This window comes from Meriones unguiculatus, chromosome 14, assembly GCF_030254825.1.
Source record: "Meriones unguiculatus strain TT.TT164.6M chromosome 14, Bangor_MerUng_6.1, whole genome shotgun sequence".
Taxonomy (NCBI): Eukaryota; Metazoa; Chordata; class Mammalia; order Rodentia; family Muridae; genus Meriones; species Meriones unguiculatus.
In genome coordinates, this window is record NC_083361.1 from 86761576 (window position 1) to 86784659 (window position 23084).

The 23084-nt window shown below is 54.7% G+C and overlaps 1 protein-coding gene across 6 annotated transcripts in view; it reads left to right on the top strand.

Annotated features, from left to right (window-relative positions):
• Pde2a (phosphodiesterase 2A) overlaps positions 1–22803 on the top strand; it is a 90474-nt gene extending 67671 nt beyond the window's left edge. For all 6 annotated transcript variants that reach the window (XM_021640975.2, XM_021640978.2, XM_021640979.2 and 3 more), the window contains 27 exons: positions 5106–5215; positions 6026–6081; positions 10911–10970; positions 11503–11641; positions 11851–11903; positions 12085–12159; positions 12245–12286; positions 12933–13001; positions 13194–13324; positions 14007–14118; positions 14499–14538; positions 14641–14704; positions 15026–15098; positions 15213–15390; positions 15603–15715; positions 16277–16354; positions 17169–17291; positions 17951–18021; positions 18261–18383; positions 18692–18779; positions 18953–19000; positions 19891–19965; positions 20098–20197; positions 20448–20560; positions 20930–20968; positions 21097–21203; positions 21460–22803. In XM_021640975.2, the coding sequence (XP_021496650.1) occupies positions 5106–5215; positions 6026–6081; positions 10911–10970; positions 11503–11641; positions 11851–11903; positions 12085–12159; positions 12245–12286; positions 12933–13001; positions 13194–13324; positions 14007–14118; positions 14499–14538; positions 14641–14704; positions 15026–15098; positions 15213–15390; positions 15603–15715; positions 16277–16354; positions 17169–17291; positions 17951–18021; positions 18261–18383; positions 18692–18779; positions 18953–19000; positions 19891–19965; positions 20098–20197; positions 20448–20560; positions 20930–20968; positions 21097–21203; positions 21460–21670 (2491 nt within the window). In that variant the 3' untranslated portion in view covers positions 21671–22803. The remainder of the gene's footprint in view (positions 1–5105; positions 5216–6025; positions 6082–10910; positions 10971–11502; positions 11642–11850; positions 11904–12084; positions 12160–12244; positions 12287–12932; positions 13002–13193; positions 13325–14006; positions 14119–14498; positions 14539–14640; positions 14705–15025; positions 15099–15212; positions 15391–15602; positions 15716–16276; positions 16355–17168; positions 17292–17950; positions 18022–18260; positions 18384–18691; positions 18780–18952; positions 19001–19890; positions 19966–20097; positions 20198–20447; positions 20561–20929; positions 20969–21096; positions 21204–21459) is intronic.
• The last annotated feature ends 281 nt before the right edge of the window (positions 22804–23084 follow it).

Below are 23084 nucleotides of genomic sequence, written 5' to 3' on the forward strand. Positions count from 1 at the left end.
CTCAAGCTTGCTTCTCCTCTTTGGTCCCAAGGCCGCTGAGACTAGATTTCCAGGATCAGATACTCTTTCTCTAGTTTTACCCAGGTAGACAGCTTGAAGAATCTGAAACCAACTCAATCAAGTCTTTTCCGGCTCAAATTCCTGTCAGGGTTTCCTGTCAAGGTCAAACCCAGCTCCCCAGGACCCTGGCTCCCCTCTGGCCTTGCCTTCCACTGCCCAGCCATACCTGCTTTCCAGCAGGCTTATGTCCCTTTCCCCTTCGACCCCTCATACGTTCACTTCCCTCCGCCTGCTCATCTAGCCCGTCTGTCTGTCTGTCCTCTGTGTGTCCTTTGGGACTCAGGCATGTCCTCCAGGAAGTCTTTCCTGACCTACTTCCACCCCATGTGGGTAGACCGGGCGTGCCCTTCCTTCATTCCCTTGTCGTCGCTCTGGCACCGAACTCCATTGCGGATCTGTATGTCTGTCTCTGCCGGAAGCTGGGGCCCTGAGTCAGGTACAAGTCCCACCATGGCAGCTCCCTCTGCTGAAGCTGACCCAGAAGGGCCACATGGGAGACTGCAGTGTGTGCCCATGAGGCCTTTTGTCTAGGAAGTGCGTTCTTATTCTGCCAGGGAGGACTGTTAGAAACCCAGGTAGGAGGCCCATGGCTGGAGGAGAGTGTTTCCACTGAGGCTGAGCAGAGAGCAGGGCACAGATGGGAAGCATCTTTACAGTTACTGAGGGAGCTGGGGAAAGAGAGGCCGAGAGGGCAGGCTACACATGAGTCACCAGAGTTATGCTGCTTTGACAGGAAAGGAACCAGAGAAGATACATCAGGGTTGAGCTGTCTTTACTGCACCTCAGGGACATGCACAGTGTCCTTGGCACCTCCAGGTGGCCTCGGAGTTTCTGGAGCCTGGGGCTGTGAACCAGAGCCAGAGACTCATGCGGTCCTGTGGGCGGGTCCATCTGGGTGTAGGAGTAGGGAGCAGGGTAGTGTGGGCAGGAGGGTGAGGTTTCAGGGTTAGGTCCGGACTGGCAACGCAGGGACCATCACCCCATTGCGGCTTCCAGCATACCTGAGGTCAACTAGCAGGGTGGGGTTTAAAACTCCCATTGTTCTCCCGCCGTCCTGATTTCAAGCAGCTGGAACAGCCCAGAACTGGTGCCCATCGCTCAGGAGCCTCTGAGGCTCTGGGTGTGAAGGACGGCAGATGGGAGACGTGACTGGTTCTTGTGGATTCTGAATTGGTCAGAAAGGCCAGGAGGCAATGACTGCTACTGTGTGTGGCCTTGAAAGAATGCCCAATCTCTCTGGCCCTTGATTTCTCCAGCAGCTGTGACCTCCCGACCTATGACTTGTAGGTCACCCCTCCCTTTTCCTCATCTAATCTGTGCTGTACTCCCCTAATGACCCCGATTACATGCTCCAGAGTCACAACTTGTCTTCTACCCCGGGCCAGGCAATTCTTACAAACACAGTAAGTGGAAGTAGCATGAGAGATGAGGAACCCAGGGCAATTAATCATCAGGGAGTGACATTTGGTGAAAATTCGGGTGCTTAATTAAGCAGGGAGAGCCAGGAGCCTGAGGAAGATGGTGTGTGCGGAGGGCAGAGAGGAACCTCCTCTTCCTCCCATCACCAACCTCTCTCGCCTCGGCCCCCATGTACGTCTGAGCCCTGCTTGAGGCTCACACTCCATGTGCCCTTGGGATTGCCCAAGCGTAGTGATCACACCTGAGTCTGGGGCCAGCTTCCTGAGGTCAGAGCTCACTCGCTAGCTCTGTGACCACAGATGGCTTGCTTAAGCTGTCCTGTGCTTCAGCTTCTCTATTTCAAAACGAAGGTGATGATAACTTTTTAAACATTTTTGGTACTATCATTTATTACAATTTATTCACACTGTATCCCAGCTGTGGCCCCCTCCCTCATCTTCTCCAATCCCACCCTTCCTCCCTCCCACCCCCTCCTCCGCATACCCCTCACTTAGTCCACTGATAGAGCTCCTCCTCCCCTTCTATTTGACCCTAGCCTATCAGATCTCATCAGGACTGGTTGCGTTGTCTTCCTCTGTGGCTTGGAAAGAAGGGGGAAATAGAAAGACCTGGAGGGGACAGGAGCTCCAAAAGGAGACCAACAGAGGCAAAACAACCCCTGAGCCCTGGGAGCCCTGCAGAGACTGATGCCCCACAAGGACCATGCATGGAGAGGACCTAGAATCCTGGCTCGGATTTAGGCCATAGACTCAGTCTCCAAGTGGGTCCCTAGTAAGGGGAGCAGGGGCTTCCTCTGGCATGAACTCAGTGGCTGGCCCTCTGATCACTCCCCCTGGAGGGAGGGTGATGGTAATTTTTAACCCCTAGAAATATTAGGGAATCTGAGTCAATATGTGATGGTTGATCTTCATTGCCAATTTGTTTCAAGTCGGAATCACCTAGGAAAAGCGTTACTGGTGGGTGTGTCTGTCTGGGTGTTTCCAGAGAGGTTTAGCAGAGAGTGAAGACCTATCTGAACCTGGGTGCTACCATCCTTCTCCCTGACATTCCCGCTGTAACAAATAGAGCTGCTTCCACCACCACACCTACCACACACACACACACACACACACACACACACACACCAGGATTGCTGTGCCACAGAACTGTGTGTCCAAACAAACCGTTTCCTCTTTACGTTGTTCTTAATGGCTATTTTGACACAGAAAGAGAAAAAGTTAATACAGAAATTAGTACCAGAAGTGGGGTCATTGCTGTAATAAACCTGACCATGTGGTTTGTGGGTCTTTAGAACTGCCTTGAGGGAAGGATTGGGAGACTTTGGAGCTGGGGCCTAGAGAAGCTTTAGAATGATATGAAAGGAGCTTAACGGACCGTTCTGGTCTAAGGGTGGAAGACACTGGTCACAGTGTCATTGGTGATGCTCTGTCTCACAAGATTTCAAATAGGAGTAAGGAGCCTAATGGGAGCTGGACAAGATGGCATTTGTTTTATGTTTATATACAAATGATCTGAAAGCATTCAGGCTATGGCGTAGTCACTGTTACTGCATTTATAGAGGTTTATAATAAAACTCCAAAGCAGAAAGGTGTGAAAACTCACAATTCATCAAGGAGAGAAATGTGAACGCAGTTGAAGCTGTAGACATAGTGGCTGCTGACAGGCGTCTACAAGTTTAAGGGATTTGCACCATTAAGCAGAAACGTTGCATCTTGTACTGAGCCACTAGGAACTGTGGTCTGGGGCCTAAACCATGTCTATTGAAAGCTTCAGCTTTTGAAAATGCACATTTATTTGAGAGAAAAGTGGTTGAACTAAGAACGCTGCCTAATGGGTTCCCGGCTCAGAAACAACTGAATAGGGAAACATTTTTCTGGCGGAGCCACCAAAGTGTACAGTTTATTACTACAGCTATGGTAGAAGTGGGCCATGTAGCTATGTCACCAGCTACATCAGAACTTCAAAATGTCATCCATATTGTATCAGCTTGGCACATGTGAAAATATAAGAGTCACAGGACCATATCAGGCCTGAACCAGCGTTCCAGAGAGCCTCTGAGTTCAGGAAATGCTTTTCAGGGTCAGATTACCGGCAAGGAGGCCTCAAAAGGCCACTGCCTGAATTCTGAAAGTGGAGCCCATGTTTTAGGAATGTTGAAGATGTGAAGAATATCCACCAAGAAAAGCACCAGGCACGGAGTTGAGCCAGCCAGAGAAAGAGGATATGTATGCCTCAGGTGGCAGAGCTGGAGGGCTGCGGCACCAGATAGTACCGCCAAGAGCCGACGCCAGGGCTTTGAGATCTGGTACCTGCTCTGAAGAGGACTGAGTCTCATTTCGGTCTGGCCTTTCCTCGCTATGCCCCTAGTCCTTGTTTTTTGAATGAGAAGGCTTGCTCTGTGCCCTGTATGCTGTCATTTATGTGACTTGCTTTTTGATTTTTAGAGTGGGTTACAGGTCAGAGATTGCCTTGAACCACAGATAGAGTGGTTAGAACTTTTGAGGATTCTTCTATATAAACTACATACATTTTCCACTATGATGTGGCCTTTGAGGACCAGAGGGAGAATTAGAGTTAGAACTTAAGGTGTTGTGTCTGGGTAGCAGGTGGGCTTGTGGTGGGTTAATCTTCATTGTCAGCCTAGCTGGAGTTGGCGTCACCTAGGAGTCACACCTCTGATGTGCCCGTGAGGTTTAATTAAAGAGGGAAGACCCACTGGAATGTGGACTGTGCCACCCCGTGGGCTAGGGTCTGCGGTGAATTTGAGGGAGGAACAAATGGGAAGGCAAGCTTTCCCGTTTCCTGGCTGTGGATGCTGTGTGGCCAGCTGCCCAGGCTTCTATGGCGGTGATCTGCTCTCACTCCCATAAGCCCTTCCTAGCTTGAGCTGCTTTTGTTTACAGCATCAAGAAAAGTACCTTGTATATCACCTACATAAGTTGCCTGGTGCAATCTGACTGCGGTGGTGCAGGAAATGCCCAGGGACTGTAGCCAGGGTGGTTCCTGTGGAGATAGTTTGCCCAACTAAGGTCAAGGAGCAAGGGCGGGATTTAACTTGCCCCCCGCCCCAAGCCGAGAGCCCTGATGTGCCTCTGCTCTCGATTACCAGAGGACCTGCCCTGGGCTCTGTGCATACGCCTTTCCCACATCTACCAGCAAGAGGCGTGGAAGGCTAGGCTGTGGCTGCCTGCCTTCCACGGGGTAGAGGTGGGGCAGGGTCCCACTCTCATTTTGACCTTCCTCATGTCTACCTTGAAGTAGATCACTTACATCAGCGGTTCTCAGCCTTCCTAATACTGCAGCCCTTCCTGTTGTGGTGGCCGCCACCCACAACTATGAAATTATTTTCATTCCTACCTCATAATTGTAATTTTGCTACAATTTTATTATGAGTTGCAAACATCTGCGGTTTCTGATGGTCTTAGGTGACCCCCCTCCCACGAGAAAGGGTCCTTTGAGTCCCAAAGCTGTCACGACCCACAGGTTGAGAATTACTAATCCAGAACCTTGCATGTGTGCGGGGGGGGGGGAGGGTTCAGCCTATTTGTTTGCTCCAGGCTGATGGGGGCAGGTCCAAGTCCTCTTTGATCCAGAGCCTGAGAGGTGAGACCATGTCTTATTTTCAGAGAGGCTGTGATCTCTCGGAAGCGGCTGAGCTGCAATGGGCTGGGCCCCTCGGACCTACTAGGAAAGCCCTTGGCCAAGCTGCTGGCTCCGCTGGCTGCTGACACCCAAGGTAAGGGCTGGAGACAAAACAGGGATGGAGAGCCTGTGGCTCTGCCCCCAGGTCATGTCGGCTCTCTACCCACCCTCGTCTGTCTCCTTTTGCTCTGTGTCTCCAGCTATCCCTCCTGTAATTTTCTCTCAAACATGCTACTAATCGTCCTGAGCCTCAAGTTCCTGACTGTAAAAGGGGGCAGCAGTGCCTTTCTTGAGGGGATTTTTTGGGCATGTGTTAAGGGCCTGGTACCTACTTGGTCTCGGTGACTGACGGCTGCAGTTGCTCTGTGCTTGTGCCTGGTGCCAGGTGGGGCTGTAGTTGTCATCTTCTCTGTCATTGTCTGTGTCTCTCTCTTGTCCTCTCCATGCCCCCTGTCCGCCATGTCTTTCTCTGCCTCGTGTCTCAGTCTCTCCAGGTCTCTGTCCTCTGTCTCGATGTGGAAAGTGCACAAGACTGGGAGTCAGGAGACCTGACTTGCTGGGTGATCCTGGGCAAGTCACTTCCCCTTTCTGGACCTCAGCTCCCTACCTGTAGAACCGGGATGCTCAGCTTTACCTGCCTCCCTCCCTCGCAGGGTTTCTGGGAGAATCACAAGACAGTTGTCAAGTGAGGGGATCTTCTTCTATGTAGGGGTTGTCGCTATGGTTGTTTTTCTCACTGGCTCAGGTGTGCTCTCTGTCTTTCCGGGCCTCTGGGTCTCTCTGTGTCTTTGTCCTGCCCCTGCCCTCTCTGTCTGCATCTTTGTCTCCTTCCCTGGGTCCTTACTCAGTATCTCTGGGCCTCACTGGGCCTGCAGGACCACCTCATTGCCCTCTCCCCCCTCAGTGCTGATCATACCCCTGGTGGACAAGGAGGCTGGAACAGTGGCAGCCGTCATCTTGGTAAGAGACTGCCCAGGTGGCTGGGTTGTGGGTAGGATGGGGGAGAGGAAAGCAGGGGGAAAGCTGTGGTTGCAGCGTGTGTGTATGTGTGTGTGTGTGTGTGTGTGTGTGAGAGAGAGAGAGAGAGAGAGAGAGAGAGAGAGAGAGAGAGAGAGAGAAAGGAGAGGGAGAGAGAGAGGAGAGGGAGAAAGAGAGAAAGGTGAAGATGCAAGGCCACTGGGATACATTGGAGACAAATGAGGGCTTGACCACTCCTGGGCTATCTTCATAGCCCAGTGTTGGACCTCACCCTGGCAGAAGAAACCACTGGGTAACCCAGGCTCCGTCCGGACTCAGCCTTCATGAGTTTCCTCTCTGGAAACTCTGGATGGGTTATGTATGGGTAGTGTCCAAGAGGACAGGGACACAGTGAGGTGATTGTGACCGACAGACACTGAAAGGGTACAGCTGGACATGGGACTGCCACCACTAGGGACACTTGGGCAGTTTTGGCATCAGCACGACCGGAGCTAGTGACTTAAGGGGAGGTCGGTGTCCCCAGTGGAGCCTGGGTAACAAGCAGAAACCGAGACACTTCTTGAAGCTGTGGACCAGAGGAAAGAAAAGAGGCCTCCATCAGAAGTGGAGAAGTGTGGGAGCTCAAGGAGTTTTCTCTGGGCTCCTGGGTGCCCTTTGCTGCCCCTCATGGAGTCTTTTCCATGAGGCTTCTGCTTCACAGCTCCGTGGAGAGGTGGCTGAGCCTTGTCAGCAAAGGCCCTGTTACTCTTCTGATCTCTTTTCCCATATGGAGATGGAAGTCAAAACCCTTGTCCTGTCCCAGGAAAAGGCTTGCACCCCAAATCACAGTTACTGGCTACATCAGAGTGGTGCTACCCTGGACAAATAAATCAGGCACTGAGGGACTGCTCCTGAGCTCATTAAAAGGGAATTAAAGGTTTCCAAGGCGCCTGACCTTTCTTGAGCTGCAGGGCAAGCAGTAGGAGGGGAGGGGGCAGCCTCCAGCTGGGATGAGGGTCCTGGCTTGACTCCCTGACACCAGGCCCATCTGCCTGAGGGACAGAGTCCAGAATGGCCCCTATGGTCCCCAGTTATGTATGGAGCCTGTGCTCCTCCAGTGATAAGATCTGCTGCAGACAGGACTCTTACCTCTACTTCTTACCAAACTTCTTGGGTAGCCTCTCCCGGAGTTGGGGGGCTGAGGACAGGAAGGGGCAGGTGTGAAGTTGGGGTGGGGAGACAGTGGCTTCCGACTACCTTCTCTGTAGACAGAACAGGATCTTGATGATCCAGGCTCCCTGCAAGCCTGTCCTCACTTTAGACAGTGAAGACTGGGTGGGAAGGAAAGCATTTCCCCCAAGGTGAAGACATTTGAGAAGTTGTTCATCTTGGCAACAGGAGGATGGCTGCCATGTTCATCTTGGCTAGTGTTGAGCCAGCAGTCTGGACTTTGGCTTTCTGGAGAAAGGAAACCCCATTGTCATCTTAACTCAGCCAGCCACCGTCTGGGTGCTGAAATGAGCCATTCTGCTTCTCGGAGCTCTCAGTCTGGGGACAGGCAGGGACACCTTTGGGCCACCACAAGCCAAATGACATAATTGCTACCAGCAGGTGCAGAAGCTTCTGGCGGCAGAAGCTGGAGCAGCAAGGCATGCCCCATAGTGGAGAGAGCACTGGACGGGGGCTTTGGGGTGTGGGTAGGAGGTGGGCCGTTGAGAAGGTAAAGGAAAGAGAACAGCGGTGGGGGGAGGAGGCTGGGGGAGGGTGTGATCCCAGCTGGACTGAAGTGCGGATGTGTGCTAGCAAGAAGGGTGTGACCTGGGTTCAGAAGTTTCTGACGGACATTCTTTTATCTCCTCAAATACCCTGACCGTGAAGAGCTCTTGAGGGGGGTTAGAGAATTTCACTGTCCAGCTCTCCCCCAAGCCTGACTCTTCCCAGTCAGGTAGAGACACTCTTCTTAGGATGCCTGCTCCACAGGCACACACATCTCACAGCTGCTCCCTGGGTCACAGGATCTGTCATCCCCAGAGGCGACACAGGCAGCCATGGGGCACCCAGCTGCTACCCAGTCCTGAAAGTAGAGGGAACAGGGGAAGGAGGAGGGCCGTAAGCCATCAGCTCCTTCCTTGACAACTCAGACTTTCATCTCTGCTGTTGGTGTCCGCCATCTACACACACACACATGCACACATGAACTTGTGAGCATACACACGTATGCATGAATGCGCTCTTGTACACACACGCGCACACACACACCCGTCCACCAAGAGCTCTTTCTACTAGATCTCAAGCACTGTGTGCTGTGTTCTGGGAACACAGAAATGACCAGGCTACAGGTGACCATATCACCTAGAGGGCAAAAAACAAGAGACAGAAGTAAGGGAAGAATCGCAAAGGCTCCCAAGCGCTAGTTGGGAGGCCAGGGAGTCTGTGAAGAGTCCTGGGGCTGATGGAGCTGTGGTCAGCAGAGGCCCTAAGAAATGTCCCAGCCTAGTGCACGGCCCTGTGCCTGAGCGCTGAGCTTTCCCAGCTCAGTTCCGGGTGCCTTGTCTGTGCCTTTCTGATCTGTTTTTCAGGTCTGGGATAATAGATCTTCTGGAGGGGTGGGCGGCTCTTGGTCTCTGGCCTATGAGGCATGATCTGTGCCCGTGCCCCCTTCCCTAGCTGTGCCCGTTAGCATTCGTGACGTTAGTTGTGCTGAGCCTGAAGGAGGGTGGGCCTAGTAGCCTGGCTGGGTTTCTCATTCTTCCTAAACACCGGTGCCAACTGATCAGCATTTCCCACGGAGCCCCAGACACCCACCTTACATTAACATTTACCAGGATAAACCTTACCATGGGCAAGCATGCTGGGGAGATGAACTGGGTTGTTACAGGATGTTGGAAGTACGGGTGTGGCTCTTGGGTGTATAAATTCATTTCCTGTGGGCTGTATGAACGCGCACACATGGGTGCTGTAGGCCCTGGAGTTGTGTGTGTGTATGTGTGTGTATGTGTTTCTGTGGGCGAGTGAGTGTGAGGGGCCTGAGGTTCTTGAAGTGAGTACGTGTGTGTGTGTGTGTGTGTGTGTGTGTGTGTGTGTGTGTGTGTGTGAGGAGTGCTGAGCTGGGGACTGAGGCAGCCCCGCACTGCATGCTGGGCACAGTTTCTTCTTATCCCTCAGCATTTTCAGCCTCCCTGCTCTGGGTCCAGCCTTTGGAAAGCCAAGGAGCTGGTTCTCACCCAAACTCCAGAGGAGTCCCAACTAGCCCTCTTCCTGAGAGAGGAGTCCAGAGAGAAGGAGCAAGAAGGGCGCTCTCCTCTACATGCTAGCCATAAAAGGCCAGCATAGTTATGTAAACAGTTTGCAGCTGGCCTCAGGAGCCACGGGCACCTCATTCCTAGCTGAAGCTTCAACACAGACCTCGGGCCCCAGGTCTTCTCTGGGTCTCCCTGGCTCTAGCCTCGCTTCCTGTTATTTACCCTTCGTCTTATAGGTGACAGCTATCAGAGGTGAAAGCTGCTTAAATTCCAAGTTCAAGGCCCTTCCTTCCCCCTGTGGTTCCGGCTCCATGGCCTCTGCTCCCTAGCCCAGGACCTCATTTCTCCATATACCTCCCACTTGGTATTTAACCAGTCAGCCTCCTGTCTGCAGCCCCCTTCCCCTCTCTCCTCTCGCTCCTATTCGGCTTGTACTTCCAGTGCAGAAAGCCTCCTCCGAGAGTCACAGCCCAGGCTGTCTGTGCACCCCCAGCTCCCTCAGGTATCAGGTTCCACACCCCCTCCAGTGTACCCCGGCTCATCCTGCTCCTGGCTAGACTGAGCTTCCTGAGAACCTGCTGGTCTCCTCCTCTCCATCTGCTCCTGGCAGGGGACCCAGGGCAGAGAGGCAGGCAGGGGCTGCTGGGGCGAGGGAAGCAGGATGAAGCCCCCGGCCCCTTCAAGCTCTGTGGGAGTCCCACAGGTGGTGAGCAGCTTTGAGGGAGCTAATGAAGCTGAGAAGGCTGGTGGGAGCCTTGCTGGCAGGCCACAGTGGGTCCCTAGACTGCCATCTCCTCTTCTTTCCATCTCCATCGTCACACATTTCCTCTTCAAACACCCAAGCAGGGTGGAGGAAGAGAGAGTCCCAGAGCATGAAAGAAGGTTGAAGGGAGCCCTGGTGACTACCACAGGGGACACGGGATGGGGGGGAAAATGGGAGTAAGAATGAATCTAGAGTGAAAACGTAGGTACGAAGGGGAGGGAATGGATAGAGCCTGTCCTAACCCTGCCTCTTTCTGCGAGACCCTCACCCCTTCTGGGCCCTGGCTTATCTGCCAGGCGGAGGACTGCACCTCACAGTCGTGCTAATCACAGGAAAGGCAAAAAGCACCCACTCCGTAAGTTCTTCATTCCAGCTGCACCTCTTCTCTGGCGGATGTCGTGCTGGGCTCCTTTTAGGGCTGCTCAAACCCCACCCAGAAAGGATAGAGCTGAAGGTTGAAGCTAGTTCCATAAATCCTCCAAACGGGGCTTGAAGCGCTCCCTGTGTGGAAGATGGAGAAGGGTCTAAGGTCTCCCTTCCTGACACTGTACACCTGGACTGTGCTATCTATGGGACAGTTTGCTCCAGGAGTGGGACAGTGAGCACAGAAAGTGATGGGACAGAAACAGAAAAGTTCCACACTTTCTGCTTGCCCTAGAGGTCTTCCGTGGGAAAGCCGCTCCAGGTGCTAGCAGCCTGGCCTGAAGGATGGGCTTACATGGAGGTCAAGGCCTGTGTTGGTGGAAACTGGCATGTACTGGCCATGGGAGGACATGCTGAAGACAGGCGAGGGGAGGTCACAGCTTATCATTCTCCCTTCCCACCAGGTGCACTGTGGCCAGCTGGGTGACAGTGAGGAGTGGAGCCTGCAGGCGGTAGAGAAGCATGTGAGTGGGATAGGCCCATGGTAACACAGGGTCTGCTGAGGAGCCTCGCCAGGGCTGGTGGGAGGACGACCTGGCCAGAGAGCTGGGCAGGCCTGGCTTCTGGTTCCAGCTTTACCGCCTCTGAGCGAGGAGCGTAACCTCTGCGAGCCTCAGTTTCACGGCTGAGGCTGGGGTAATGACAGAGCTGAGTTACGTAGGTTAGTGATGAGTTAGGTGCCCTGTGCATAACTGAGGCTCCTTTCAGCCTAAGGTTTCAGGAGTCTGTGGTTAGACAGAAAAATCTGATCCTCTTTTGGAAGAATCTATGCGTAAGGGATGGAGACAACTATCCTTGACCATGGATGGGAGGAGGGTCTAGGGGTAGCGAGAACTCCTGGGAGGTAGAGGGCCCGGCGGCTTGCATCACGTGGGACCTGAACAGAGGTGGCAGTGGGCGCCGTGGGGCCTGCGGAAGGGCTGGCCTGATCTAAGGAGAGGAAAATGAGTAGCGGTGCCGGCAGCAAGGGTGTGCTTACCAGCCTGCCTGCCCCAGACTCTGGTGGCCCTGCGGAGGGTGAAGGCCCTGCAGCAGCACAGGCCTGAAGCTGTGTGGAGCGCCTCGGTGGATGCCTCTGAAGAGCAGGACGAGAAGGCGTGCACTGACCATGACCGCAAGATCCTGCAGCTGTGTGGTGAGGGACCTGGCAGGTCGACCCCGGAGGGGCAGGGCTAGGCCTATAGGTGAAACATGACAGGAGAGGTCCACCAGCAGGCAGAACCCAGGCAGTAACTGGAAAGAATGTGGGTCCTCCGGGTGGTCCTGTGGGGCCTGAGGGGGGGAACCTGGCGGCAGCCCCCAGGCAAGTCGGAGCCCTCTCTGATTTAAGCCTCACCTTTGCAGGGGAACTTTACGACTTGGACGCCACTTCCCTGCAGCTCAAGGTCCTTCGATATGTGAGTCCCTGAGCATCTTCTCCCACCCCGTCTCTCTCCAAAGACCAACAGACCCTTGACCCTCCCATCTCAATTCAGAACATCCCATTCTCTCTTCTTTCCCCCAATCCCAGAAAACCCTAGAGAGGCTAGAGGCCGGCTCAGCCCCACACTCAGCTGGGCTCTGTCTGTCCCCTTGCAGCTGCAGCAGGAGACACAGGCATCTCACTGCTGCCTCTTGCTGGTGTCAGAGGACAATCTGCAGCTTTCCTGCAAGGTGAGGGTCCAAGTCCACTGTGAGGCAGGACAACCTGTGTCTGCCTTTCCTCCCATTAATCTGTCTCCATTGCTGGGTCCCATAGGTCATTGGAGATAAAGTGCTGGGAGAAGAGATCAGCTTTCCCGTAAGTTCCACCTCCATCCTTTGCGCTGGAGCCTTGAGGAAGCATGAAGTCCTCGCAGGACTGGGGCCCGTTAGAAGCTCTTGGTGGGACTAGTACAGACCTTGAGATCTACTTAGAAGAATTACAGAGGAGTGCTCTCTCCTAATCAGGCTCCAGTGGGGGCGATCTCTTAGAGGAGAGGAGACCCTGTAGGGACCAGCTCTCCTCCACTGGCCTATTTGTAAGGCATGGGTCTTTTAGAATCTCTTGAGATCAGTGAGAGTCCTCGAAGTCTGTTTATCACTCTCTAGTCAGGGAAAACCTTAGAATCCACTAAGTGGACAGGCCACTCGGGGCAGGACTAGATCTATCTATGAAGTAGGTGGACCTGAGAGGTGAGGTATACCAGAAGGCAGAACCCAGACAGCACTTGGAAAGAATATGGGTCTTCTAGGTGGTCGCGTGGGGCACAGCCTGAGAAGCACAGAGACAGAGGCACAGGGACAGTCCCCCTATGCCCCTATCCTCTCCCCTCAGTACCAGCTCCATCCATTCTTTGAACTGCTCAAAGAGTTTATTGACACTTCCAGACTTGGAAGGCAAGGATGGGTTGAGATCCCTGATACAGGGAGAGCTGAGCCAACCGGGTCTCTTCTTCACTCTCCAGTTGACCATGGGCCGCCTGGGCCAGGTGGTAGAAGACAAGAAGTGTATCCAGTTGAAGGATCTAACCTCTGTAAGTCCAGGGGGGCGGGGGAGGGGAAAACCCCTTGCTCAGGCTCTGGGGTTTTTGGAATGGGATAGCCTAGAAATGGGGAGACAAGATTTTGGGGCATCCCATCCTCATGCCATAGCGGGTTGCAGAGGGTGGTGAGGGCTGAGGGAAGACGCCCACCGGCCCCTCCCCACTATCCTTGCATCTCTGCAGGATGATGTGCAACAGCTACAAAACATGTTGGGCTGTGAGCTGCAGGCTATGCTGTGCGTCCCTGTCATCAGCCGGGCCACTGACCAGGTGGTGGCCCTGGCTTGCGCCTTCAACAAGCTTGGAGGAGATCTGTGAGTTCTGGGGTGTGGGTGTCAATAAGGAGTTGGAGCTGGGAAACAGGTCAGGGTCACCGTGTAAAAAGAGGCTAGGCAGGGGTGTTACCCCAGCAGGGCTGGGCCTCAGTTAATGCAAGATTGCTGACTCTCCATCATCTGGTGTTGGTTTGTTTTGTTTTGTGTTTTTGCCGCTGCCTCTCCACGAGACTGCAGGGGTGGGAGGGGGCATCGTGGAAGAGTGGGAGGACAGCCAGCTCTAGTCTTGGCAAGTCTCTAGTCTGAGGGAGGAGGCTAGCCTTGATCTGAGTGACTTTAGTCAAAAAAGGAGATGTGTATAGTTTCAAGAAGCCATAGCTCTCTTGGTGTGGTGTCATGGCAGTAGCCCAGCTTTTAGGGAATCTGAAGTGGGAGGGTCTCTTGAGCCTAGCAGTTCCAGGCCAGCCTGGGCACCATATTTATAACCCGGCCACAAACAAACCAACAACAAAACCAAAGCAGTAGCCCAGGGTAGAGCCCACATTTGGAGGACAAGTAGAGCTTTTCCTCAAGAAAGCTCTTAAGCCTGAAGGGGGAGGCAGGGGGCGGTGATCGTTCCATTAGCTGGCTGATATGGGCTTCCTGGCAGCGGGAGGACAGGACAAAAGGGTGGAGAAGCCCATCTTCCTTCCCGCCTCGGTGACCCCGGCCTTTCTTCCAGGTTCACAGACGAGGATGAACGCGTGATCCAACACTGCTTCCACTACACAGGCACGGTGCTCACCAACACCTTGGCCTTCCAGAAGGAGCAGAAGCTCAAGTGTGAGTGCCAGGTGAGCGCCTGCCGAGCTCTTCCTGGGGCCAGCTCCAGTTCTGAGGGCTGGCCTGTGTTATCCAGGCCAAGGCGGCACGGCAGCGAGGTAACCTAGTGACCTCAAAGAGGGAGGTCAGGAGTTGCCTGGGTCCTACGCATTGTGTGTGATTGCCCTCTAGTGTCGAACATAGGCACTGCCTCAACATCTGGGCAGCAAGAAGAAAAGGTGGGAGACCTCTGAAAGCCCAGGACTTCCCGTTCGTCACCGCCCCCCCCCCCCATGCATTCACTTAGTAACCAAAGGTTTTCATTGGACACATCAGTTTCTAGCTTGTTCTGTGGGCCCTGGGGAAGGAATGAGAACATCCAACTTTATGATCTTCACGTCTTCCTTCCCAGGCTCTTCTCCAAGTAGCAAAGAACCTTTTCACTCACCTGGGTAAGTGACTGTCTCCTACCCAGGCTGTTTGGGGAGGAGACACTGAGGCCTTGCCTGGCATTCCTCTGGTCTCACGGTGCTTTTTTCCCCTCCCTCCTCCAGATGATGTCTCTGTCCTGCTACAGGAGATCATCACGGAGGCCAGAAACCTCAGCAATGCGGAGATGTAAGCGGAAGTGGGATGGTCGTGGGAGGAAGGCTGATGCCTGGGTCCTCACCACCTCTCTTCCTTCCCCGCCTTATGCAGCATTTCCTTCTGACGGGGCTCTTATCTCAGCAGGGACAGTGCTAGCTTTGCTTGCCATGGCTGTCTACGATTTAGAAACAATACAGTACAAAACAAATAAAAAGCAAACGCAGGAATGCTTGGAAATGGCCAGCACTGAGGAGAGTGGAGAGACACTCTCCGGAGCCTCAGAAACGGCTACTCTAGTCCTATGGTTGGAGTGGCTTCAGGGCCCCACAAACCAACCAATTCTCTCCACAGCTGCTCTGTGTTCCTGCTGGATCAGAACGAGCTGGTGGCCAAGGTGTTTGATGGCGGCGTAGTGGACGACGAGGTGAGGAACTGTGGAGGGTGTTCGGGAGCACGCGAGGGATCCCGGGCAACAAGCAACAAGGTTGTCTGTGGTCGGGCTAAGTTCCTGCCTTCTACTCCATCCCTGTCTGGGCAGAGCTATGAGATCCGCATCCCGGCGGACCAGGGCATCGCGGGCCACGTGGCGACCACCGGCCAGATCCTGAACATCCCAGACGCATACGCCCATCCGCTTTTCTATCGCGGTGTAGACGACAGCACTGGCTTCCGCACGCGCAACATTCTCTGCTTCCCCATCAAGAACGAGAACCAGGGTGCCGACTGGGGCCGCCAGGGGCGGAGACTGGAGGGGCGGGGCCGGGCGGGGCGGGGCTTAGCGGAAGGTGGTCTTAATTTCTTCAGATCCGTCCCGGAGCAGGAGGCCTTGGGACTGCCAGGGCTCGAGCCTTTACCTCCAGGGGAGTTAGGGGAAAGGCAGGTCTCACTGAAACCCGTCACAAGCGGTTCCTGTCTTCTCTCTTCCCAGAGGTCATCGGTGTGGCTGAGCTAGTGAACAAGATCAATGGGCCATGGTTCAGCAAGTTCGATGAAGACCTGGCCACTGCCTTCTCCATCTATTGCGGCATCAGTATTGCCCACGTGAGGGAGCATGGCTGGGCTGGGGGGGGCCCTTCTGCTCGCCACATCGCCTCTCTTTGCCCTGGCCCGTCCATGCTCAGGGCTCAGATCCCAGCGAGTAGGGCACTGTGCAGCCTGCTTATCCGCTGGCCGCCTCTGCTCCTTCAGCTTGAAAGCAGGGGATACTATTTCCGGTCCTGTCCACCCAGCTTCCGAGGAGCATGAAAAAGAAAGGAAAAGAAACAGAACCAAACCCAACCTAGTTCTTCTGGTCTTTCTGTCCACGATCTTGGCAGCCCTAGCCTGCAAATGCAGCCTAGGTTCCTAAGTTAATTCCTCCTTTCTGACCTTCTCCTCTAAGGGCTTCCAGGAAATGGGGAGAGCCAATGAGAGAGCTGGGAGGAGAGTGGGGGTGGAGCCTGAACATCCCAGACTGGGCTGTTGCTAATAGCTTACACTGGGCTTCCAAAGTGACAGGAAGGAGAACTTCAGCAGTCTGACCCCTTTGTACCAGTTCTGGGTATTCTGAGGGTGTCCCAGCCTCCAACTTCAGCCCCGTCTTTTTCACTTTCTCCCCTTCAGTCTCTCCTGTACAAAAAGGTGAACGAGGCCCAGTACCGCAGCCACCTGGCCAATGAGATGATGATGTACCATATGAAGGTGAGGCTTGCCTGGAGCGGCTGTACTTATTAGGATCTTGGAGCCACCTGCTCCACACTCCTTCCCTGACTCCCAGAATGCTCTGCAGTCCAGGTCCAGGCTGAGCTTTCCTGTTGCTCCGCTTGAGAATACAAAACAGACCCATACCAAAAGCTGGCCTCCTGCTCTGCCTGGGGGTGGGGGTGGGGGCGGGGCTCTCCAACTTTCCCACATTCCTCTCCGGAGCATTTTTCTCAGTCTAGGCTGGAGGCAGCCAGCAGGCTTTCACCCAGGGGAAAATTTGGCTCAGACAGCTACCCTCACCCCGTGTCTAGAGAGTATGCCCTACTTGGGGAATCCCTGAAGGCTGAAAACCTTGCTCAGGGTTTTCCCCTGCAACTCTGGCTGCGATGGCGAGGCTTCCCTACCTGATCCTAATTGCTGGTACTCCAGTCCCATTCCAGGCCTTAGCTTAGAGTGTATGACAGTCACTGTTCATTGGGATGTTTTCTCTCACCTGTGTCCCCAGCTTTGGGAAGAGGCACAAAACAGTAGGAGGAAGGATTGAGATTAGATACTACAAAGCTCTCTCCGGGAGACAAACTGCCAGACATGCTGTCTGCGAAAGGGGTTGGGGTATCTCGAACCAGTATTCTTTTTCTTTGCCTAGAATTGACTGTCATGGATGTGGTCCTCTGGGCATAGGCAGGGGACACAGGCAGGTGGGACGCAGTGCTGTGGGGATCTGTCCACTGACACAAAGAGTTGAGATCCTACCTGGTGTGTGCTGGTCAGGGAAGAGGCCATCTTGTCATGCCTGGCTTGTCTGCCCTAGGTCTCCGATGATGAGTACACCAAACTCCTCCATGATGGTATCCAACCTGTGGCCGCCATTGATTCCAACTTTGCCAACTTTACCTATACTCCTCGATCTCTGCCTGAGGACGACACTTCTATGGTGAGACGGCCCTTTCCAGGCTCCTTGGGGTGGGGTGGGAGGTAGGAGGTACAGATGTCCGTCATATGTGCGTAAGGCCTTCCGGGTAAGGCAGGAGCTCCGAGGAAGGCCATGGCGGCTCCTTCAGAGACAGGCTGGGCTTGGCATTCGCCATCATGGTGCCATGGGACTACTTAGGGGACAGCAGTGAGTTGGAAGGTGGCCCAAAGCTGCCCTGAGTGTGTGGCCTTGAGGCTTGCAGCGCTGTGCCTGTTCTAAGATAATATGGACTCACTTCCAAGAAGTCTTAGCTCTCGGATCCCTTACATTTTGGATGATTCACGGCTTGGTGCATGTCTGTTTGTCTATTTAATTGTTCTTTGGCTTAGGTTTAGAGTTTTAAGACAATAAATTCTTGAATATGAGGCTTCAAGAGAGGTGGGGACAGGGGCCACATGTTTTTGTTTGTTTGTATGTTTTCTTTCTTTTTCAAGACAGGGTTTCTCTGTGCAGCCTTGGCTGTCTTGGACTCGATTTGCAGACCAGGCTGGCCTCGAACTCACAGAGATCCACCTGCCTCTGCCTCCCGTGGTGCCTGGATTACAGGCGGCGACACCATGCCCAGCTAGGAGCTGCATCTTGATAGTGACGCTCTAACGCTTCCTCTCTCCGCTTCACAGGCCATCCTGAGCATGCTGCAAGATATGAACTTCATCAATAACTACAAAATCGACTGCCCGACTCTGGCCCGGTATGCACTCCAGTTTCCGCTTCCCATTGTCCTCCAATCTCAAGTTCATTGCCCAGCGTTCTTGGGGCAGGGAGGACTGGGTTTGTGGGAGTGGGGAGAGATCTGTAAATGAGAAGCCATTTTCAAACACTGGATCATGAGTAAAGAAAGGCAAGAAAAAAGGACAGACAGTCTGGAGACCTTCCGGAAGGAGGAAGCCGCTGAGGCCCCGCCCCTCTGCTGCCTGGCTCCTCCCCCAGGTTCTGCCTGATGGTGAAGAAGGGCTACCGGGACCCACCCTACCACAACTGGATGCACGCCTTTTCTGTCTCTCACTTCTGCTACCTGCTCTACAAGAACCTGGAACTCTCCAACTACCTCGAGTAAGCGGTGTCCTGCCCACACGGTCCCGTCGTGAAGCTAGTGCGGCGGCCCTTCAGCCGGCCCCTCACCCAGTCCTTTTGGCCCCCCCCGCGCCCCCCACCCCCCACCCGGGAATGCTGCACAGCCCCCACCTTCCACAGGGGCTCTGCTGAGTCACAGCATCAGGGACCCGATTCCCCCAGGGCTGCCACACTCCCGGAACCTTCTGACTGGGTGGCCCCTGGGCATCTCCTCCAGCTGTCTCTTCTCTGAGGCACCCGGAGGAGGAAGCTCTGGGTGACATTTCTCTTTTCTGCTTCCCACCTAGGGACATGGAGATCTTTGCCTTGTTTATCTCCTGCATGTGTCATGACCTGGACCACAGAGGCACAAACAACTCCTTCCAGGTGGCCTCGGTGAGAGCCTGCCCTCCTCACAGTGGGGACTCTGCCTTGCCCTTCTCAGCCTGAGGAGAGGTGGCAGTGAGACCAGCAGCCCGGAGGCGAGAGGAGGGAGCAGCACCCTCAGCGAGAGGGCTCACATGGATCCAGGGGGGAGGGGTAACCAGAGCTTTTATGGACTTTTCCAGAAATCTGTGCTGGCTGCGCTCTACAGCTCTGAGGGCTCTGTCATGGAGGTAAGTTGTCATCCTGCCATTTCGGGACCCGTTCTGAATCCCCAAAGGCCAGTGACTTGCAGGCTGGGCTGTTCTCGAGCCGTGCTTTCCAGCTAGGCTGTAGGAGTTGTGCCTCGTGGGCCTCATTTCCCCGAAACAGGCGCACAGATTGGGGTGTGACTAGGGCCATGACGAGGGCCACAGTGTCAGCGAAATCAGCGGGAGCAGAGGAGCCCGACCTTCAGATTTGCCCCACCCCTTCAGGCCAGGGCCAGTTCGAATGCCCTCAGTCTAGCCTTAGGTCGGGTGGGGGTGGGGCGGGGCACTGGCCTGCTCTCCAGCGGCCTCCTGGATGAGGAACAAGGTCTGAGACGCCCCAACTTCCCGTGCCTTGTGCAGGTCTTGGTTCGGGGCGGGAACCACATTTCCAAGGTCACCTTGCCCCAGGCTGCCCCCCACCGCACCCCCTCCAGAAGCTGCCCCACTCTGCACACCCACAGAGACGTCTCCCAGGGCAGCGCTGGTCCTGCCCTCTGTCCCCCGGGATGAGCCTGCTCCTCCTCCCGAATGACAGCCCTTCACCATCGGGAGACAGGGCCTTGCCCTTGCCTCTGCACTGCCTTCCCTTGTCAGCAAACAAGTATTTTCTGCATGAATTAGTGTCCAGGAAATCGGGGAGCCATTTCAGAATTTTCTTCTAGGCTGTGAGGCCCTCTGAGCATACCTTATCGAGTCCATGTGACAGCTGGGGGCTTTGAGTGGACCCGGCTAGAGGCTTGCCCAGGGTCATAGAGCGTTCAAACAGAGCACTCACAGGGCAAATGGAAACCTCACTCCCCTTTCTACCTGCTCTGCTGGGCTTTCCTGCCTCCCCGGGAGCCTGCAGTGGGCCCTGTCTCCTCTCCCCACAGAGGCATCACTTTGCCCAAGCCATCGCCATCCTCAACACCCATGGCTGCAACATCTTTGACCACTTTTCCCGGAAGGTGATGGGGCTGCTGGGGGGAGAGGAGTGGGGTGCTTGGTGGAAGCTGGGACTGGCCAGAGAGAGGGGGTCTTTTGGAGTTGATGGGATGTGTGCAGCGGGGACCATGATACCCCTCCCTGACACTCTCCAGGACTACCAGCGCATGCTGGACCTCATGAGGGACATCATCTTGGCCACGGACCTGGCCCACCACCTCCGCATCTTCAAGGACCTGCAGAAGATGGCTGAAGGTGCTGAGGAGGGGTGGGTGGTTTACCGCAGAGATCTGCCCGCCTGAACTGCCGTGGTTCTGTCCCGTCCTTAGCCCATTCCTGGCCAGGTGTCCCTCCAGGCAGACCCGGTGCTGTCCTCCCAGCTTCCATTAGGTGGGCTTTGTTCCCTGTGGGATGCTCCAGACCCACTTTGGGACAGGCTGTAGGGCCCTTGTTCTCGAAGGGACAAGGAGCTTGGACACTTCTTGACTCCATTGTCGCCCAACAGTGGGTTATGACCGGACCAACAAGCAGCACCACAGGCTTCTCCTCTGCCTCCTCATGACCTCCTGTGACCTCTCTGACCAGACAAAGGGCTGGAAGACCACCAGAAAGATCGCGGTAAGAACCAGCCCTCTGATCTAAGGAAGCACAAACTATATCTTCTGCCCAACTCTGCGTGCCCCCGCAGCAGCCCGAACACTTTTCTGTGCTGAATTTAGCCTGGCTGTATTTTGGGGAGTCAGAAACACAGACTGCCTCAGGGCAACAGGTGCAGTGACTGTAAGAAATGCACACTGGCTTACCCAGGGTCACCTAAAAATCAGTGGCTAGTTGGAAACGGGCAGAATCCAGGCACTGTATTTGACCATCTTCTATCAAGCTAGCGAGGGTAGGCCCTGGGTGAGACTGAGACCTCAGTTTGCCCCCGTGGGAATGGGCTCTGGACAGATGCCACTTACAGGAAGTGATGGCATTGTTGTCTTCTAGGAGCTGATCTACAAAGAGTTCTTCTCGCAGGGAGACTTGGTATGTGTCAGTGTGTCAGAGTTTGCAGTGGGTGGGGTGTTCCTGGCCTGAGGGTTTGGGTTAGCTGGCCCTGCCTGGTGCCTGACGGAGGAGCAGGAAGGATGGGCCTGATGATCTGGTGCCTGCAGGAGAAGGCCATGGGCAACAGGCCGATGGAGATGATGGACCGGGAGAAGGCCTACATCCCTGAGCTGCAGATCAGCTTCATGGAGCACATTGCCATGCCCATCTACAAGTGAGCTTGCGCGGCCCAGTGGGACCATGTATAGAGGGGATAGCCCGGACCATGTTGGGACAAGGCAGCCTGTAACTACCTTAGTGTTAGCAAGAGGGCTGGGCTTCATCCTCAGATGCCAGGGGAAATGGGTCTTCACACCATAGCAATCTCCAGGCGTCACACCTTACGGAAGTGCCATCTGTGGTGCTGCCTCGTCTTTCTCGCTGTCCGTGCTCTGAGTTCTGACCTCTGACCCTATCCCATGTATCTCCAGGCTGTTACAAGACCTGTTCCCCAAGGCAGCAGAGCTGTATGAGCGTGTGGCCTCCAACCGTGAGCACTGGACCAAGGTGTCCCACAAGTTCACCATCCGAGGCCTCCCTAGTAACAACTCGCTGGATTTCCTGGATGAGGAATATGAGGTGCCGGATTTGGATGGCACTAGGGCTCCTATCAATGGCTGCTGCAGCATCGAGGCTGAGTGATCCCCTCTGGGGACCTTCCCTGCCCTTCCCTTCTTCCGCAACTCTCTACCAGTCTGTCTGATGTATTGGGAACCAGAGCCATGGGTCCTGGGTTCTGGGCCAGGATGTCCCCTGTGACCCGGCACATGCTGCCCTTCCTGGGCCTCAGCTTTCTCGTCTGTAGAAGGGAAGCGAGATTCCCAGTCTCACACAGACTTGGCCATTTGTTCTACAAGTGACGAGTGGCAGTGGGTTCCTTTCTGCCCCTCTGACTATCCCTGGGCCCGGTCCTGCCCAAACCTCTCCACCTCTGAGCAGCGTTGGGGTTTCTTTTGTGATCCCGTTACAGCCCTTCTAGGTCAGTACCCTTGTTTTCCTGGAGGAATCTCCACTCCCTGGGGACTCCAAGATCCTCATGGCAGAAGGAGAGATTGCTGAGTGAGCAGAGGGTATTAAAAAAAAAAAGTCACCAGCTAGAAATAGCCATAGGGCGAAGGCACCCCGAGGACACCTCTGTGCTTCTGGAAGGATTGGGACCCTTGGAAGAAGCTGACAGGCGGGCAGCTCAGCCTCTGAGGGAGGACGTGCTCCAGCAGAAAGGACAGGAATGATGGGCAGCTCCTCAAGCTGGGAGACAGCCACTCGCGCGTTGCTCAGGTGGTGCAGCCTGAAGCAGCTCCTTTCCCCAGCTAGGCGAGACAGGGTCATTAGCCAGCCTATTCTTAGATCAGCATCTCCATAGTTCTGTGGAGTCCATGAGTGGCTGTGGCATGCTCTGCCACCCTAAGGCACAGAGAGCCTAACCCTTTTTTTCCCTCTGAGTGTATCCCACTGGCCTGAGCCCCTCTCCCATTCCTGCCACCAGGGAGGGGCCTGGCCTCACCCCACAGGGCTTCTCTGCTCTTCAAGGCCATATCCACATGTGCCCAGGGGGTTCAGGAGACCCCCCCAGGGCCGGGCCTCCTGGGCGAATGGCCACTGGCTTCTCTTCTGTTTTGTTCTGTGTCGTGGGTGGGGGAGGGGCCCACCTGCCTTACCTACTCTGAGTTGCCTTTAGAGAGATGCGTTTTTTCTAGGACTCTGTGCACCTGTTGTATGTGGTCCCGTGGGCTGAGTGCTTTGTACATGAAAATAAATCTATTTCTTTCTACCAACCCTCCCCCCAGGAGGCTGTTCGTGGGCTCTGTCTGTACATTAGCTGGAGGGGAAACAGCTGGCACAGACAAGTGTCCCTAGAAACTGACTGTAGAGGCCTCTACCCCTAGTGCCGAATCCCTCTTCTGGGACACCTCTGTTGTGTGTGTGTGGGGGGGGGGTCATGGCAGGGAGTGTCATAGAGCTGTTGAGATAATTCCTGGGCCAGATATATCGGGTAAGGGCTGTTGGCACGCAGGAGTCTCAGGTATGAAACAAGAGAGAGCATCTGTTGGCAGAA